Source organism: Xiphophorus maculatus, chromosome 13 (assembly GCF_002775205.1).
Source record: "Xiphophorus maculatus strain JP 163 A chromosome 13, X_maculatus-5.0-male, whole genome shotgun sequence".
Classification (NCBI taxonomy): domain Eukaryota; kingdom Metazoa; phylum Chordata; class Actinopteri; order Cyprinodontiformes; family Poeciliidae; genus Xiphophorus; species Xiphophorus maculatus.
The window spans coordinates 9,983,875-10,004,207 of record NC_036455.1 but is presented as its reverse complement, the minus strand read 5'-3'; the positions used below and the strand labels follow the sequence as shown (position 1 = coordinate 10,004,207).

Here is a 20,333-nt window from a genome sequence, read left to right as displayed (position 1 = left end):
ATGAATATCTCCTAAATATAAGAAACACACACACACAGCTTGTTATAAAGGTAATGTTACATTCAAAACTATTTATTTCAACCAAACATGTCATCTATTAACATCAGCAAATAGAAAGCATGTGAAATGTCAGCAATTTTATCTTAAACTCTCTTTGCTGCATTTGAAGCTGAAATCTAATACCAACAGATCATTGGATGTAAATCCAGATGTGTTTAAAAGTAAAAATCCTTATGACAATCTAAACACAAACAAACAGGCACACTTTAGTGGGCTGATGCACAAAACACACAGTCAACGTTTTTCATTTACCCAGAACTACACTTTTATAAAGTGCATGTCATGATAAATTCAGTAAATAAACACACTGGTCAGAAGCTTTGCCTTTAGTAAAATGTCAAAGCAATAAATCTTTAGAGAATCTGGTGCAATACTATAAATACTGAGGTATTTAGAATTTTTGCAACAATTTATAAATATACTTTCAAGAGGCAGTATCATGTGCTTCCCAGCTATAGCTACATAATAAAATTTTGTAGATCAATCAAGTTACTACGTCACCTTCAGTTCTTATAAAATGCTGCATATCTCAAATATCACTTAAAAGAAAATCAGCTTCATAATTTAATGCCTTGAAACTGGGCCTCTGTCTCCTTTCCAATTTCCGCCTTCAGGAAGTTGCCACAACATTAACCCTTTAACCATTAACCCTTTAACAATGTTGCACTGAGAAGTAACTCATACAATGAACTCAGCTGATGCACATTTCCATCAGGTGTTTACTAATTGGTGCTGGCTAGTCAGAAGGAGCTGAAAGGGGAAACCACTTGGGAGAAGTGCTTTGTGAGGCGGTAGCTCAGAAGTTTGAAAACTGCAGCTCCAAGGAGGAGCTTCATCCTCAGCCCCCCAAGCGTTCTGCACTGCTGAATGGTTGCTAAGGGAAATTAAATGATTTCTCAAACATGCATGAAAGAATCAAAGCAACACTCCAAGAATGTTTTTGATTGGGGAATAACATTACAAGATGACGTAAAGCTCAAAAAACTCAAATTAATACTGCCACTTTAATATAAAAACAAAAGAAAACTTTACATTTAAAGTTACTTGGGTTTTATTATTGTAGCTCAGGAGAAGTTTTCAATTTCCTTCTTCATTTCCTAGAGAAAAAAGAGTGGAAAAAGAAAAAATTAAATAAACCAGTTGCAATTTTCTTTGCCAAATAAACTCCTCCACAAAGTATCAGTTTGCTTTTTCTTTTTCTTTACAAGCATCCAAAACTTGTTTTTCAGCAGTTATGTTGTGATTCATTAAACTATGAATTTTAGCTGAGCAGCTTTTACCTCTACTTTCCCGTAATAAAATCATATAATGGCTAAAATAAAACAATAGTATGTGATAGCCTTTAGCAACTTCTCAACTCTTTTAAGTAGCCTCCATCTAAAAGGTTCCTGAATAAACAAAGCTGAGTGGCGTTGCTGTACCTTAATGAGCTCTGTCTTGTTGTAGATGTTTCTGTGTCTGTAGATGGATTGAGCCAACAGAGCATAAAGTTTCTCCAGAGTCTCCACCTCAGCAGCCTCTGTTTTAATTATTGCCCTGTTCAGCAGCTCCTGGAGGAAACAAGAATAATGACTGCAAACAATAGCTGCAAATAAATTACTTGCTGGGCTAAGGTTTGGGATGTCATTTTAGATTAGCACTTAGAAACAGACATTTCATCATGGATTGCTATAAATATGATGCATCAAATTTTGAGGTACAAGGGAACTCTATTTCTTGGTTCCCGAAAAGAGTGATAATCGCTAACCAGGTATCAGGCGCTTTTAGGATATTCTACAGTTGCTGACTTATTCAGAGACTCTCCAAAAAAGGAGCTCGAGCAAAGCAGAATGGTTAAAATTTCCAGTCTCCAAATGAGCAAAGCTGGATTATTTTTGTTTCAATTCAAGATTATGCACTACTAAGACCTGGTCTGTTACAAAGAATATCCCAGTAGAAATGTGCTTAATTTAAATCAAACTTTTAAGAACACAGGCAAAAAATGGCCAGGAGTTTATTGTTAGCAGTGCAACTCTTAAAAGAAAAAGGCTCAACATGTTAAAACATAACCAAAGTTAACCTACTTTCAGCTTTTTGTGATCAACTACGAGGTCGGGTGTTTGCTCGTCAACACTCTCTGCAGATCTGTTCTTGTTGAACTGCTGCATTTGCTCAAAAACAGCCTTGTTTGTTCTCATCTCAGACTTTCTCTGCCTCTCTGGGGAAGACAGAAAAGAAAGGTGGTCTCCTTTTAGCTGAAAAAATGATGTTAAGGTTTATTAAAGGGTGCACACAACAAACAAAGACACAACCACAATTACATATTTTTGTATAACATTAAAGTTAAGAAGTTAACTTTAATTCTTATATCAAACCTATATATTTTTTAATTAAAGCTTAATTTTTGTTTGCATCTAAATATACTTATCCTGCACCAGTCACATTAAGGAAAACAAGAGGTAAAGCTTTTTTGTTTACAGGGTACAAGTACAAACACCAACATTTCAAACTAAAATAATCCCGTGGAGTAAATCAAAAAATGGTTCTCTTGAGTTATTTGAAGTGAACATTTATTTCTGTGACAGAATATCAGAGAGCATCTGTTCTCGGCTCAGCTTTATGCCAGTTTGGCTCTGTGCCCAGAGTTCTACCCGACTGTGAAATGTTTGCTCTTTAGATCTTGCTCAGCAGCGTCAGGAGAAGCAAAGCAGGAGCAGAAGCAGCACTTTCACTACCTGTTTCGCACACTGCAGCTGTGAAGCTCAGTCAGAGTCCCATGAAGACTGGTTAGTAGGGCAAGAGCAGAGCGGTCACACAGCCTGAGTTAGAGGTCCAGCTTCTGCTCCAAATCTCTGTTAGACAAACACACACCTAATTTCTTTAAATAGAACTCCGTCAACGATTTCCTTCGGATGGGGTCAGACTTTGAAGGCTGGCTGGACTTCAGTTTAATTTTGGGAGTGCTGCTGCTGGACTCATTGCATCTTTGCTTAAGACGTTTTTGGAGAGCTTTAAAGTCTTGATGGTGCCTGTTAAGCTTCAGGAAGATCTTCTCGTCATCATCGCTGCTGTCTGACAAACTGGATGAGGTTTGGCCAACAGAACTACTCTCTCCTCCCATTCCATCTGTACTTGAATCTGAACTGGTTATGCTGGACATTGAGGAGGTTGAAGCTGTCTTCTTTCGTTGCTGTTTCCTAATGACACCAGTGCTCCACTTGGATTTTCGAGACGATTTGAAAGTCTTTTTCTTACGCACTGCAAAAAGAAGTCAGAAGAGAGTTGGGATTGAGGGTAGAGAGAGAATAGGAGGGGTCATTACACAGAGAAGAAATGTGATGGAGTGGAGCTGAATCTCTGTTCACTTGATCTTGATCTGCTTTAGCCTTTTCTCCCTGCAGCTGCAGACTCTCTCTCATTCATTGTTCTCCTTTCAGTCAGCTCTGCAGATTCTACCTCTTCTTCTCATCGGCTCTGTGACTCTAATGCCTTTACATTTGAATAAAGATTCTGTAGCTCTCTGTCATTGCATCTTTACTTCACCTCTTTCTTTCCCTCTAAATTATTGAACAAAGGTGTTTCTTTAACATGACAATGTATATTATTTCTTGAAAATATGACACTTTAAAAATGGCAGTTAATTTTTTTTGTCAGTTTGATCTAAACAGGAATACATATTGAGTATTTTCCATAAGATAATACTGTTTGATTTTTCTTAGACATTTTTTGTATTGTTGCTGCCAGAAAAAATAAACCTGATATTCATTTTGTAAATTTGTGTAATTTAGCCAAACAATTTCTTGTTTAACAGTAAATACATCATATATCATCTTTTTTTTTTTAACTTTTCCTTTTTAGCTAGGAGCTTACAATATTAATTTCCATAACCAAAATGAAGACTAATAAATGCTAAAAATTTATGCAGTGAATGAACCCAGTGCCCACTCGAGACAAAAGTAGCGATAGCAAAGGCTACATGTCAAGTCTGAAGCTCAGACATGAACACAAAAATAATCAATTGATTATATCTTGTAATCAATTGAGGTTTTTAAGTCTTTATTTCTGTTTCGCTTACAGCTAATAAAAACACAACATTTAAGATTAGAATAATAGGTCAGACAAAAATAGAAAAATCATTTTAATAGAGAACCGTGGGCTAATGAAAACTACATTTTATACACATTTAAAGATTTTTTTTCAAAAGGCACTTTCTATTTGACAAATGAGTCTCATCGAAATGCTTTTCTAATTTATTGAATACGACTGTATTTAAGTTAAGAGCAAAAATAATTACCCATTGAAGTATTTTATTTTTTTGCGGAAGAATGCTAAACATTGATGGTTTAAACCTTTGAGAAAGTTACATTTTGGTGTTAAGTTACATTATCTTTTCAAGACAGAGTTTTTATCAAGGCTTACGTTGTGGTCCAGTGCTGTTTCTGGGGAACACAGAGTTGTAGAAGCCATTGGTCAACTCTAGATTGGCTCTGCCCCTGTGGGATAATGCTGTCATAAAAATAAAAGTCTTAATTTGTGGGTTGGAGGCTTTAAAAAAATAAGCACTGACTATGTAAATACATACTATAGCAGACATTTTTAATTCAAAGGAATGTTTTATTACTTCAGAACTAAATAGCATTTGTAAGAATAAAATTGAGAATCCATGCTGAACACCTGGTGTAGTTTGGCTACAGTGAACAAAGTTTTACCTCTCTCAAGTCGAGACTCACGAATTTCCTCGCAGATCCTCTGGAAATCCTTGTCCAGCTCATCTCTGACGATGACTCGCATTGTGTCTTTCAGGGCACAGGCACGGTGACGGATGTGACGATCTGACACAAGCAAACCATTTCACATGAATATTAAAATATATCAACTTTGAATTCACATTAGGTAAAAGTCTAAGGGATAATATAATATTTTTTTGCAAAGCAAAATGGAACACTCAATAAAGAAAGCACAAAAACCTTAAAGTTTAGCTTTAATTTCCTTCAAAAGCTCTGCACCTGGTCATTTTAAAATATCACTATATACAAAGGGCTTGTCACCTCTAGCCCACATCAGATTCTGCTGGTTCTGTAAGTGTGGATTAGACCTGAAGGTGCGGTGGTTTTGTGGTTCTGTTCAAAGTGTTCTTAAAACATTGTGTTCATTATATACAGAGTTATGTATTTATTCCCACCTGCTGGGTCTCTGTCTGGGTTGTACTCAAGAGCATTCTGCCAGATGAGGTCTGCGTCTGACATGAACTCATCAACGGTGACATATTTATGCTCATCAATGTTGTACAGCAGGGTGGAGAGATCCATGGGCTTCTGGATCACAATGAGGTAGTCTGGGACCTGGAAGATGGAGAGTTTATGGTTTTATACTCTTTCTAAAACATCCAGCAAGGAGAAGGAGCACAATTACCTAATATTAACTTTGTTTTAGTTTTAAACTGTATGTCTAGAGAGCATACATTTACTTTAAAGCCTTTTTTATACAATAATAGAAACACAGTTAAATATGAAAAGGAAATAATTAAATTCCTTTTTAAATAAGAAAATAAACACTTTATTGCCTAGAATGCAATAACATAGCATTCTTTTAGTGAATTTGAAGCAGCTGAAACTAAAACTATGGCATTTAAAGAATTTTGGGTAAACCATACTTACAGACAAAAATGTTTTTGTCTTAAATGCAAAATGTATAAATCGTATTTTTCGGACTATAGAGCGCACCTTCCTATAAGGCGCCTCCCTAACATTTAAAAAAAAAACTGGAAACCTACATGTATAAGCTGCTGGTATCTCCACCGCTCTCGGTTTTAATAATTGTGCTATTAAGGACGCAGCCCTGCGTCTCCAACGCTGAACCCTGGATTCGTTCACCCCAAGCTTACGTGTAGCAGCTCTATTTCCCTACTGTACTGCCAGATCGATAGCCCTCAACTTAAAAGATGGATCATATGAACTTCTTTGTGTTGTTTCCATGATGAGGGGGTTTGAGTTTGAAGAAATTTCTCTGTCAAGCCTGCTGCTAGCATGTACTTGTTCTAAATCAAAATCAGCACTTTCTTCTTTGATTTCCAGTTTTGACTTCCAATGATTCACATGCTGCTAAAGAGCCCCCTGGCGGTTGAAGAAAAATCCACAGAAAAGCGGCAGCGGGCTATAAGCAGCATGGTTCAAAGCGTGGGAAGAAAGTAGCGGCTAATAGTCCAAAAAATACGGTAAATGATATACAGCGTTGACTTAATTATTGCTCTTTTTCGTTTTTTTCAAGAGTCTCTATACTTTAGATGGCAACTAATCGATTAGTAAATTAGTTAAAGATTATTTCAATAAATGATCAATGCCTCATGAGTAATCCAATGAAGTGTTTCACTATCCTACTATGATGAAAACAGTCTTCCAGTTAGAGCTTGATAAAAAAAAAAAGAAAAAAGAATGAGATTACCTCCTCTATGTCGACAGGTTTGGTGAAGGCCTTAAAGCGGCGGTCCACCATCAGTCGCTCTGTGAGGTTACGGAGGAAGAGGCGGAGTTCCCGCAGCACATCCTCTTCCTGCTCCTCCACACGGAGGCGCTCCTGCTCGCTCATCTGTCTCAGGGGAGGAAGTGGAGCCACAGGAAGGATCTCCATGTTCTGGGTCACTGATGGCAGATGAGCAGGTGAATTAGGCTAACCTTTTAAACTGTTACTGAATACTTGGTATACAGTAGTCAGCATATGAGTGGAACAGCGCACCATGGACACATACATGGTGCTCTGTGTCACATACTTCTTTTATTCTTAGATGGCGGAGGTTCAGCCGCCTGGTTCAAAATGAGATCCTCAAAAAACTCTGTTCTCTCCTGCCGGGAGGGAACAGTCATTGTATATATCTCCCCATACTCCTCCCGAAACAGAGTTTGTATCTGATGATAAAACAAGATATGTTTAGGTATAACATGTTCATTTTCTTCCCTGGAATGAGTGTTTCTGGCTTTGTTTCCTGCTTTCAATAATAACTCAAAGAAACAGCATAAAATAAGAGAATGCTCAGAAGAGGTAAAGGAAACTTTACCTCTGTGTCGAGCTTCTGGTGAGGAACGCTGCAGGTGGCGAGAAGGAGGATGGGAGAAAAAGAGGGGATGCTGCCCAGCAAGCTGAGAAACGAGGCTCTAAGTGCTGATCCTGCCGTGTCCCACCACTGCTGGATGTGAGGGATGTAGAGGATGCTGGGTGATGTCCGTTTGGCCTCGCAAAACACCTGATAAGGGGAGACATTTACTTGAAAGCTTTAATTTAGTTTTTTCTAAATTGTCTTTTGATTCTTTCTGCAGTTTCTTTTTACTACCACCAAATACTGATTAAGGACAGTAGTTCACTTTGTGGTGTGCAGGTTGGTAAATATAATAGCAAAGTTTCAGCCTCTATGTGTAAATTAACATTTTTATAAAATAGCTTAAACATTGCTGTAAAAGCCTTGCAGCTGAGTCTAATTAGAAAAATAAGACCTGATTTAGACATTCCATATCTACATTTTAAATAAATCGGCAGGAAATCAAATCTTTCAGAAAGATATACATATCTTGAGCTATGTATAACTATAGGTGCTCAATATTTTGCACTACAATAAAGTCTATGAATTCATGATAGCATCTGTGTGGTCTTATCTAACAATTACCTGTGCACAGGCTTCCTCGGGAGAAGTCCAGCTGAAACCAAACAACACCGCAGAATCCAGGCTGTGGACAGTGAAACGCTCCAGGGCATGCAGAACTGCAGGGGCCAGGTGGGATGTCTGACCAGAGTCCGGGCGACCAGCCAGGAGCATTCGGGGGCGGTGGGATGTTGGGTGTTTGACAGCACTCCTGCAGGAGCCAACAGAACAGAGTACAAAGGCATTTATAGTTTAAGTTATAAAATTAACATACATATTACATGTTGTTTTATGTTAGATAGAGTTCTGTGCCAGCACGATATTTCACCTAGCAAAATGCAGAAAGTTTTTGTTCTGGGAGGTGGAAGGAGCAGAAATGCTGCAGGTTGAGGTCCCTTCATCTCCACTACTCATTAGGCCATCATCGAGGATACCAGAAGTCAGATCTTGCACAAAGACACAGATGTAAAAATTCTGAATTTGATTCTATATAAAAACCCAACAGAGATGCTTCCAGCGTTCAGCACTCACTCACCAGGCTCCCTCTTCCTCTTCATCCCCTGTTCAGCGTGTGGAAACATCTTCTGCAGAACTTCCAGGATGTGGCTGAGGGCTGAGTGCAGCAGGGGCTGGACCACAGCTGACAGTGGTTTTGTAGGGCAGGCGTTGGAGCGTTGAGACGCCGGCTTCATCTTCCTCATAGCCGCCACAAAGTCGCAGCTGCTAACAGAGATGGAGGAGACATCCAGCAAGAGCTTCTGCGAGGTGCCGTAGATCTGTGGGTAGCGACGCCGCAGGGCGCACAGTGCTGCCTCAGTGCACACCGCCCTGATGTCGGCACCACAGTAACCTGCAGCAATTAAGGATTTTGAGGTCACTTCATTAAAAAAAATGATGTGGCAAATTACAAAGCATGTGATTTTCATCCCACCTACCCACACATTTTTCTGCAAGTTCATCCAGAAAGTCTTCTGAAGGAGGAGGTTTCCACAGCCGTGTGTGGATCTTCATAATCTCTTTACGAGACTGAAACACAAGGAGCAAAAATTATACATTTTAGAATTCCAGTTAAATTGTACAAGTATTGAAAATTAAACACTTCCAATATTCAACATTTCCAAAAATTGTAATTAACTGATAGTAATACAAGCTTCTTATAAAATATACACTTGCAAACTATTTCAAAGAGTCAAACTACTGTATAAAATATTAGAAAGTTAGAAATTTCAGGCAGATGATGACAAGAAAAGAATAAAGTTTTACCTCTTTGTCAGGAAGGGCAAACAGAAACTCCCTATCAAAGCGTCCCGGACGCCGCAGAGCTGGGTCGATGGAGTCCAGCCTGTTTGTCGCTCCAATCACCACTATCTCTCCTCGACCATCCAACCCATCCATCAGAGCCAGTAGAGTTGACACAATAGAGCTGCAGAAGTTTAAAAATAAATTTGTCATTATTTACAGCCACAGAAAGAGGGTCAAGGTAAAATATGTATATCTAAGGACTATAAAGACCTGTGAATCTGATCTTGTTTGCTGGATCGAACAGGAGCCAAGCCATCAATCTCATCAAAGAAGATGATGGAGGGACGTCTCTGATACGCCTAAAGAATGAACAAAAGTGTAGCATTATTTTGATGTAATGTAATTTTTTTTATTTCATAAACTGATGACATTGTTGAATCTTTGTATTTCTTAAACCTATTTTTTCAGCCTTTTTTGCAACCAGCCACAAGGGGGCAGCGCAGCAACCTCAGATAGCTTTAAAGTTACCTTTACCTGCTCAAACAGCAGCCTCAGCTGCCGCTCCGACTCGCCCACCCACTTGCTGAGGCAGTCAGCTCCTTTCCTCATGAAGAAGGACACCTTCTCATTGCCATGGCTGCATTCATTGGCCAACGCCCGGGCAACCAGTGTTTTCCCAGTCCCTGGTGGGCCATAGAACAGACAACCCCTGAAAAAAAGGCAAAACTATGTTTTTTATTTGGGTTTAAATAAATTAAAGCTGAACATAATTTAGTGTTTGAGAATGAACATAAATCCTGTCTAGTTCATCATCATTTGTGTGAGTCACCTGGGAGGCTGAATCTTGAAATTATCAAAGACTTCTGGGTAGAGAAGAGGGAAGACAACCATCTCCTTTAGAGCTGAGATGTGACCCGACAGCCCACCGATACTGTCAAAGCCCACCTGAGGAGAAAATAAAATTATCAAGGAAGGGAAAAAGAATCAAGCACATAAATATTTGCAAGAGAATCACATATTGTTAACAATAAAAATGTAGGTGTGCAGAATAGAGGATCCACGAGGATCTCACACCGGTTAGTGACAGATATGACAGCTGTGGTGTAACTTACCTTCCGATCAATAGCCATGGGATCAATGTCTGCCAGACCTGCTCCCATGGCCAGCTTGTCTCTGCGAGAACTAAAAAGCTCCTCCGTACGCAGACCGAGTGAACGGCAGTTGCTGAAGTGGAGTTAAAAAATTATGATAATTGGTAAAACCAATCAAGAAAAACTGCACTTACATTTCTTGTAAACAAATTTAAAAAGTCAAACTTGGACAAGTTCAACATTATAAAAGATAAACTTAACCAACTTTCAGAAAGTTGCAAGTGAGTTGATATTTCTGTCAAGTCTGTGTAATAACTGATTTACTTTTTTTATTTGTGAAAAAATAAATAAAAGGATCCACACGGTAAACTAATTCCTGGACTCTCTTATTCTGATCCAGTGGATTCTTTCATAATAGTTCTTCTACTGTCTTTGTTAACACTGGACACTAAAAACCAAAAGAGAGAATTTATGTTACAGTCCTCAGTGTAGAGATTCAGTGTCTCTGCCAACCTGCTAGAGGCCTTTTCATCATCTGAATCAGCGTCATCAGTCGACCATGCATTCTGAGCCGCCCTGATGGAAAGAGAAGAAGTAAACAAATATGTCTCAGATTGAGCAGAAAAGAAGCAGTTCCTGTCAGAAGGTAAAATAAACACACATTACTGGTATCGATGGGCCTTGAATAATGGATTTGAACTGTAATTTTTCCACGAGGGAACAAATATAGTTGCAAAGAGTTTTTAAAAAAATATTTTTTCCCACAGTATCATATTTATGGTTATGTTTTTTCTAACCTACAGAAAAAACATATTTTACATACAGACTAATATACATAGGTTCACTAGACTTAAACATTTTGGTGAGTGGTTTCAGGGGTCAATACAACAGTTCAAATAGTTTTCCATAAGTTTAGTGATTAATTATACCACAGTGATCACTCTATTTAACAATTTTACAATAAGAACCAGTTATTCCAATGTGAAACCACTTTGCCTAACTCCACAAGACCCAGAGTTAAATTGGGTCTTATGTAAGATGGTTGTTGCTGTGATCATCTTGTTTTTAAAAATCATTACAGTTGCATCATATTTTTGCAATGAAAAAATAATTTTAAATAGCAAATAAGTATAGAAAGCACACGATCATTCATAATGATTTTATGAAAACTTATAACTGTAACTAAATCTGTTTTAAATTACCGTATTCAGTAAATGGTCAAAATTAGTAGTGATGAGTAGCTTTTACAAAAACAAAAACGTGAGTCTTAACAACCAAAGAGAAACAAGATCAGTTTGTAAAATATTTCACTGAATCATAATCTAAGGTGTGAATAATTGGGAAATATTGTCAGTAAATTAAAGCAGAATTACACTCCAAAAACATGATTTGCCATAACCTGACCTAGAACAGGTTCATTACAACAATATCTTCCTGTAATACGAGCCAAGTCACTTACATATTTAGGAAATACAATAAAAAATATATAGTTTTTTTGTTTGTTTGTTTTCTTAACCAGTCAGCAAAGAGTTTAATGTAATTTTGGAGTGTTTTTGAAAGTTGTCTATAATAAACTAAAGTACAATTAGATTTCTTATTTTTTATATCTGTAGACACTGTCTTTCAAGTGCATTTCCATCTAATTTGAGCTTATTTAGATGGGTTTAATGGTGTATTAAAAAATAATGCTCGTTCTTCTATTCATGTGAGTTCAAACAGCTTAAAGAAGAGAGAATGTTGAATCCATGGTCTCACCTGTAGGGTCGCCTGCGTGGTATGCTTTTTCCTGATGAATTGACCTGGAAATTTCCTTTTAGAAACAGAACAGAACAGAAATCCAGAACTGAGTTGATTTATTACTATTTTAATAAATCTTATTAGACTAATGATTGTATTCCTTGTTATCTGGTTCATTGTTCCTTCCTAAAGTCAAAATGGAAGTGATACAGTTGTGTTGTTAAATTTTAAGTGTTTAAGTGTTATGCTCTCCTAAACCAGATTTAACAAGATAATATTTCATTTCTTGCTCTGTGTTTAACTATTTTAGAGAAAATGAAGTTCATTTTTCATATTTTCTGTGCTCAGAGTACAGACACAGCAGAACTGACCTCTTTTGGGTCCCTGGTAAGGAGACGAGGCCTTGCAATGTATGACATCGAAATTCTCAGTCACGCTGCAGTTACTCTCCTCATCTGCAGTTGTTCCAACCCCACTATCTACATCATCAACTGGAAATACCACAGAAGAAGAAAGTATGATGAAACACCCATCTCCTTTCTTCCTCTCCTTTGGTGCTTCATGTTTGTACAAACCGATGTCATCTGTGGTGTCAATGAGGTCTCTTTGCGGCGGTTCTGGTGTTATCGTCTTCTGTTCTTTAGAGGCAATCTTCTATAAATACATAAATACAGCTTAAATATAATTAACAAAACTAAGAGAGATACTGTATTTAAAAAAGGAGCAAAATTACATCAGAGATTAGACGTCATGATTTCAAAGCAACATTTTACAGGAGTTTAATCATTAAACGTTGCTTTTCTGTTAGCTGAAAATTTTGTAATTGTGAAGCTAGACTTCTATTATTTTTGAGAAACTATGAAAATAATTTGACAAAAACTACTCACTGAAATCAAATATAGTAATAATTTGCAGAAACTGCTAGAGACACAGAAGTCTATTGACATGTTGTTGTCAGAAACAGTGATTTTTAAATGGGTTTACACAGTTTGTAAAGGATGCCTCAGTTCCAAGATCTAGAGAGGCTAAAAAGGAGAGATAAACAGCTGTATCCTTGGTTAAGCATTTTTATCCATAATGGCACTCCCCCCTTGTCCTGATTTCCACATGGGACCTTTGATTACAACTATATCTCAGTGAAATCTGCTTTCTGTTGCTGTTTCAGTTGGATAAAACAAAGGGATTGACAGAAATGTGTTCACACCAGTTGAGAAAGATGCCTCACAACCAAGAAGATCTAAACTTTGTCAACCTCATGTGACATAACCCCATAAACACACTCTGATGCTCCTCACACTCTCAGCTGCACCCCTCCTCCTCCCCCAATATGTTGGCAGCTGATAGAGTTGTCATCCCCTCCCCAGGAGCTGTGAGCAGAGAGGAAAGTCAGCGTGCAGCTGGGTGCACCTCCCTCACAGAGAGCTGATAAGACGGTGTGCCCACCCATACAGACTGAGTACAGCATGAACCGGGGCTTTAAAGCTACTGCAGAATGTAAACACAGCATGAGAGCATGCTGTCAAAACAAACCCATGTTGCAGAGAGCTGCAGAGAACTACTGGGAGCTGCTCTGAGCTGCGTTCAGATGCAGCTTATTCACAAACATACAGAAAAGGGTGCTTTATTTATTACATTCACCCGATTCAAACTTACTGCAATTGTTTCAAGATTTTTGATGATTTTGGTTCTATTTTTAACATCTTAGAACAAAATTAATTAAAAGTATGCAAGGTGTAATCAGATGATATTACCACTATGCTGCATCATATTTTCATTAAACGGAACCCAAACTGAGAGTTGTAGTCCAACTACAACTACTACTCCTACTAATAATAATGATGATAATAGTAATAACAACAACAACAACAATAACAATAATAATAATAATTAAAAATAAAACACAGAAGATAAAGTTGATCATTTTTTCTTGAATAACAGAGTCCAACATTATTTCATGAGCAAATTTGGTTCTATTTCATCATGAGACTTTTTTGTGTCCATTTAATACCAAAAGACTAGAAATAACTGAAGGTTAAAGCTTCTACTGTGGCTGCAAATGAAGTAAATAAATAATCATGTTGACTTACTCCATCTTTCTTGTCCCTAATCAGTCGTTTTTTCTTCTTCTGATTGGTTGTATCCTTCTGGTCTCCGTGGCTGCAGAGAAATGATAATCAAGATGTATGAATAATGATGATCAAATCTGTTCTCATCACAGTCCAATTTTCCTAATAACCAGGATAAGAGCAACAATTAAACATTAATGTGACAGTTCACATGCGTATCATTAAACAAAATGTTTAATTTTTAAGAAGACATGTAGCCTGGCAAGACCACAAGTAAAGACTGAATATTACATCTGCACACATTTCATTGCTAAAAATCAAATGAATAAACCAAAATTATCTATTCATTTTTATTTAAGGTGATTTTAAAAACTGCATCACGATAAAACTCAGAACTTGTTTGAACAGTGTGTTATACTTCCTTTATGTTCCTGAGTCGTCTTACTTGCTGTTGATGACGTCAAACTTTTTGGAGGCCTCATATGTAGTCGTCTGTGTGGTTTTCCTGGTACTCTTCCTGATCCCATTCTTCTTACCCCCTGACATGATGATATGTATATGTTTAGATTCTATATAGCATGAAAAACTAACCCATGCATGTGTCTTTCTTTGTTTTATCAATTTCAACATATTAAGAATGTCTAAAACTGTGCAACCTTTTCTGGGCCTGATAATACCTGAGACTGAAAGAGACCAAGAGGAAAACCTCTGGATTTATTTGGATAAATCAAAATGTGGACATATATAAAATAAAAAGAAAAAATGTTAAACTGAGCTTTGTATAAACTAATGACGACAGATTTTTATTCAAATATCCATAGGAATCAGAACTTTAACATATGTTACAACTTTTTCCCTTAAGGTTACAAGGGCAATAGAGTATATTAAGGGCAATAGAGTATATTTGAATATGAATTAAACTGAATTCAAAGTTTAGTAGTACTTATATTTAATATGTAAGAAAAAAAACATGCCTTACCTGTAAGGTTCTTAAGTCTAGAAGATCTCCTGTCAACACAAGACAAACATCTGTATAAGGAAACTGAAAAGAAAAGCTGCAGAATGATAAATTAAACAATGAGCATCAGGTCTAGCATCATAGTTTACATCATTTGTGATCAAACATTTGTTCTTTGTCTGAACAAAGAATAAACAATGTTTGATGACTAGAATTGGTGCTAAAAAATTTTATATTTGGAGTCTGAGGTTTAAAAAAACTCAACCAAATCAGAAATATTTGTATAAGCATCTATGGATATTTCACCAACTTCATCAAACTACATCAAGCAAATCTTTTACAAGCAATCTTATGAACACTGGGGTTCCAACATAAAAAATTGATTAACTTTTTATATTTTTTAGATAATAAAGTCCTGTATATAGTCTGAATATAAACTGGAAACTATAAAAATGTATATGTATTTACAGACCTCACTTAGAAAATGTATCCTCAGTTATTTCAGATCTTTACTAGCTTTTGAAATTTTGGTTCTGATGTCTGACCTGATAACTTTTCTTGCAGGTTTTCTTGCAACTTCTTCATCACGTTTGTGTGAATTAGAGTGATTCTCTTCTTCTTTCTTGGCAGGAACTTTCTAAAGAACATTTCATAGGTTAGTATCTGTTACTGTTAATCATGCATATGTATGTATCACAGAATAGCATAATGCCGGTAATTAAAGTACAGGGCTACAGTAAAAATATCAGTAAATCATGTGAAGAATATTGATAAATATTCCTACGACCATATTACTTGCAATGAATACACATTTTGCTCCCTTCAATGTTTCTCATCCAACACTGTTGGTGATCTTTGGCACTGAGATCTGTCTGAAGTCTAGACACTTTAAATATATTGTCCATCAATTACTAGACGTAATATATTATAGTAGTACTGGTTTGTTTAACCAAGCCAGTCAGTCAGATCATCACAATGAAAACAAAAGAGGGATACTGACATGAAACATGCACGTTTGTCATGTATTCATTAAAATTAAGATATAAAAGGCATATCATTTTTTGTTGTAGTTATCCAAAACAGCAAAGAAGAAAGCTTGATGAAATTTTACAGATTTCTATTTCGTATTTTGAGGAATCTTTTATGCATAATTATTTACTTTTCAGTTTCAGTTTGTATTTTTCATTAATTTGATTTCTCTAGCACACCTAGCAAAATTCATCTGAATGATGTTGAACATTATTTATTAAAATCAATTAGAGATTCAGCTATTATGTTTTCAAAACACCAAAATTCACGCAGTTTTTAAAGCAGTAGTTATTAATTGGCTTAAAATAAATCTAAATACTGGGAAATGTTTGAAGAAATTATATTAAAAACAAATGTGTTAGCTACATAATTATGCTCTTAAAGAAATTAAGACATTGCAAGCTAAAAAGACAATGCTATTAATTAATGTTGTGTTTATTAATGTTTCATGTTAATATAAACTATACATTGAATACTCACAGAAGCAATATTAAGGAAAACACTTTCGTAAGCAGACAAAGATGAGAACAAGTAAGAAAAAATTAAGAAAAGGTTATGTAAACATATGTGTATCATAAGAGAGCTAAAGAAATTTAATAACAACTAATCGAAATTGTTAAGCCGATTGATAGTGTGAGACAAAAAAAACACACTATCTACATGTTGAGAAAATATTTTATATCACCATACATAATCTTTTTTTTATATAAGTATGATATTTTGCAATGTTTTTATAAGATTTGTATTTCCTGTTTCGCTTTCGTTGGTTGGTTCGTTCTGACCAACAGCTAAAAATTAAAACTTAAAAAATGCAGCAACATTAACACACTGACTTTGGGGAGCTTTTTCGCCTTTGAACGAGTCACCGCTGTCCTGATGCTGGTGTCTTTCCGGGCTCGCTGGGGAGTCTTCGAGACCTTGGCCGCCTTCTTTTTCAGCTTACGGTTCCGAACTACATCCCTTCTGTTTTTGGCTCGACCACGGTTCGTCACCATGGTGACGCTCAAACGCTAACCCGGAGACGGTTAATGTGTTAGCTTACGAGCTAAAGTACTAAAAGTAGAAAAAAATCGAGCAAACACCGACATTGTCACCTCGACCTGTTGAGAGATGTTTTGCAGAGATGATGTTAGAGTCACCGTCTTACTGTGACTGAAGAAAGAGCTGAAAGTCAAACACACCCAGACAGCTTGATAAGCTCTCGGAGCCCAACAACCCGAGTCAATTCAAACGGCTGAGTTTTGCCGCCGCCTAGTGGTCGTCACGACGCAATGTACGTGTGTTTAAGAAATGTGAGGTTTTAAAATTGAAGTAGAAAAGCAGATCTTATCTTATAAATGGTACATTTTCTGCGTCTTACATATGCTTATATAAAGTTTTAAAAATCCAGATATATCAAACAACTTTATCCTGCACTGTATTTTTGACAGACTGTGTAGTTTAATGTTTCTAATGGTCATAATCATAGTTATTATACAAACAACCCAAATTTCACCAATCTTCTATGGAAATTGTGTTGCAGAATTTTTCACATTGTAAATGTACCATTAATTTCTTTAAATGTACCACAAATGTATCAACTGTGATCTTACTGTTAGTTTAAAAAGTATATTAGACATTAAAGCTTTGTTTAAAAACAATAAGTTTTAATTAACTTAATAGATGCTAAAGGGACATCTGCACCTGTGAATCGTTTTCAAAAGTTAAACTGTGTCATTTCAATAATATTAGAAAAACAATACTGTTTTGGAACTAATTTAATAGCTCAAATAAAATGTGTTTTTCTTAATTATTGTCAAATCAAACAACCTCATTTCAAAGTCTTACACAATATGTACTCTAGTAAAACAATAGTCTGATAATTTACAGCACACTATGTGGAACTTATGCAAGACTGAGTTAGAGGTTATTGTTCATCTGCTTTGTAATTGTCTTGCTTTTCTGCATGGTGGAACAACTCATTAAGACCAAAGCAGAAACTCTGTGGTGATTACCCCTGGAAGTCTACTGGTATAAGCCCTGTAAATAAAGCCATTTTTCTGAACCCCAACATCTTAGAAAGATGTTATACAGATTTTTTGAAATTTTCTAGTTTCTATAAACACCTTCTTAACATTAGCTAAAAATAATAATAATAATAATAAAATCCTTCTTCTTTGTAAAAAAACTGGACAGGTTGATGAAAACCTACTGAAATATATTTCAGGTAAACATGAACTTGCATCATAAAAAAAGAACAACTTATAATAATTTGATTTATTCAATGAGAAACAAAAACACAGGTTTCAGTATTCAGTACAGTGTTCTGTTTAATCTTAATCCTTTGAAAATGTTCTCTCACAAAAGACAAGCAAACAGAAAACATGTAAAGACATGATTATCTAGGTCATATAGTAAAATTTGTAAACATTTTGTTGCATGCATAGCTTGATTTAATTATTTGAAAGAAGGTGCTTATGTCAATATTTTACTCACAATCTTACCATTCAACAAAAATATTATGCTTAGTAATCTTTGTACCACAAGAGCAAATTACAGTAGAAAAAAATTATTGGATCATTTATTATACAACTTTAAAGCAAGGTAAAAAAAAAAAAAAGAAAAAAGAAAATCCAACAAAGTCCCACAAAACTAGACCAAAAACTTTTAATCAAGCAATTTTGTATTCCATTAATATTGGAGACCATAAAACGTAAGAAAACTTAGGGAAATAATCAACTCATTAAAGCAAAAGAATATGTCTATGAAACAAATCTTTTTTCAACATTGTAAAGATCCAAATGAATTTGAAAAGAACTAAAGTCCCTTAATTCACAGATGAGTGCAAATAGCATATGTATTGTAAATCTTCATACAAATACATATTACTTTGCTAGTCTAAAATATATTCTAATCATGAGTTTCATTTATTAGAAATGAAGTCTTTCAGTCTATTTTTGATTTTTAAAATTTGTTTTAAATAATTGCAATATTTTGTTCAATAGTTTTAGTAGATTTGATAGATGGAAAAGAAAACATCAGATATTAATGCATTAACCTTCATCCCACCACTTGCTAGTGTTAAGAAGCTGCCCAACTGATCAGACAAAAACGTAAATATACTCACCTATCCAATTCTTCCATTTCTAAGTAGGTATCAGTATTTTCACAAATCACTGGATGACTTGTGTGTTCTTAGCTTTCTCTGTGTTCTCCAAACACGCATTCATTGCTTTTATGAAGAATGTAAAGAAAAACTTTCTACAGATTTCATAGATGCACTGGGAAACATGACTTATTTCAGATTTATTTTGAAAAAAAGAAAAAAACAACTTGTCTCCATTTCACCAAGTTTAAGATAATTTTTTTCTTTTGAATTGGGATTATGTGGTACAAATCTTGTGATAATTGTTTTATGCATTCTGGTAAATCTGCTTCCAAATGATTGAGACAGCTAATTTACTCAGACTTGTGTAACTCGCTTTCACTGCTGGTAGGAGATGAGCCCACTGCAGAAGTAAAAAAAAAGTTATTTAATTTTTTAAACAAAACAGTGAACATAGCAAGCATATGAAGCTTTCACTTAATGTAGTTTGCAAAAGTGTTGCATTGAAATGCGCAGCAAACATTCTAATAAGTATGAAGCTACTTACGATGAGCACCAGAATCTCGGGATGGAAGTGATTGTCCTAAAAGATACAAAGAATATGTTCATGTTCTGGACATGGAAATGTGCATAAAGCTGTTCTTGTCTATAAGGTTTACTAGCAGAATAAACTTTATTGCTTTAGAATGTAACATCATAAACCAAGCTGTGCAAATGATCTTACTAGATGTAACACATTTTATGTAGTGCATTTCAACTCAAAACTTTACCAAATGCTGCTACTCAATGTTGTCTTACAGATTCTCACCGAAATAATTTTTTTGCTAATGAACCATGTAGACAACTTGAAAACTGCAGTTATAATTGAGAGCTCATCACCACACAGGCACAGTTCAGAGTTTCCTATATTCTGTTTAAGTTTTATAACTTCAAGGTTTTTTTTGATTGGAATCAGCCCTTTTGTTCACACAGGGCAGCACAAATTTAAGTAAAACATCTGTAGCCGCAAACTCACATTAGATTAAGATGTCCACATTATTTAAAATAAAACTCTCCAACTGATCAAAAAATACTGCAGCAAGAGTTGAAATGAAAACTATCCAGGAATATGTTTTTTTCTGCAAAGTTGGTGTGGTTCAAACTGATTTGGAAAAAGCTACTTTCAAATTAGGTTTCAGCTTTGGCTCAAGCTGTTTTTAATTTAATGTTGAACATTTTCTCTTCATCAATTCTGATATGGAAAGTTACAACCCAACTTACTTCCATCCTTTATGTATCCCACAGTCCTTTTTTCTTGTGAAATATTAATTTTAGAACAATACAATAAATCAACTTCTTCAATACTTTTAAGAAAATACATTATTTTCACTTTTCAACTTGTCTAACTGTAGTGGTCTTTCCATTAACAAAGAAACACAATTAAAATCCCACATAAATAAGTTTATTCACTTAATAA

The 20,333-nt window shown here is 35.7% G+C and overlaps 1 protein-coding gene across 3 annotated transcripts; it reads right to left on the bottom strand.

Annotated features, from left to right (window-relative positions):
• Window positions 1-51: 51 nt before the first annotated feature.
• Window positions 52-16,963, bottom strand: LOC102232882 (ATPase family AAA domain-containing protein 2-like). 3 transcript variants are annotated; one of them, XM_023345496.1, is made up of 28 exons: window positions 16,626-16,963; window positions 15,309-15,400; window positions 14,785-14,813; window positions 14,251-14,344; window positions 13,827-13,896; window positions 12,315-12,393; window positions 12,111-12,230; window positions 11,758-11,812; window positions 10,516-10,578; window positions 10,024-10,135; window positions 9,741-9,856; window positions 9,446-9,620; window positions 9,182-9,270; window positions 8,933-9,092; window positions 8,605-8,695; window positions 8,205-8,519; window positions 7,998-8,115; window positions 7,694-7,880; window positions 7,091-7,276; window positions 6,806-6,941; window positions 6,481-6,677; window positions 5,222-5,381; window positions 4,749-4,871; window positions 4,459-4,545; window positions 2,911-3,297; window positions 2,124-2,257; window positions 1,482-1,610; window positions 52-1,157 (listed from the first exon to the last, which is right to left on the bottom strand). In XM_023345496.1, the coding sequence occupies exons 1-28, from the start codon at window positions 16,785-16,787 to the stop codon at window positions 1,125-1,127; spliced, it is 3,699 nt and encodes a 1,232-aa protein (XP_023201264.1). In that variant the 5' UTR covers window positions 16,788-16,963; the 3' UTR covers window positions 52-1,124. The 3 variants fall into 3 exon arrangements, with proteins under 3 accessions (XP_023201264.1, XP_023201266.1, XP_023201267.1); XM_023345498.1 differs by having other exon boundaries at window positions 6,806-6,878; XM_023345499.1 differs by lacking the exon at window positions 2,911-3,297.
• Between the last annotated feature and the right edge of the window lie 3,370 nt (window positions 16,964-20,333).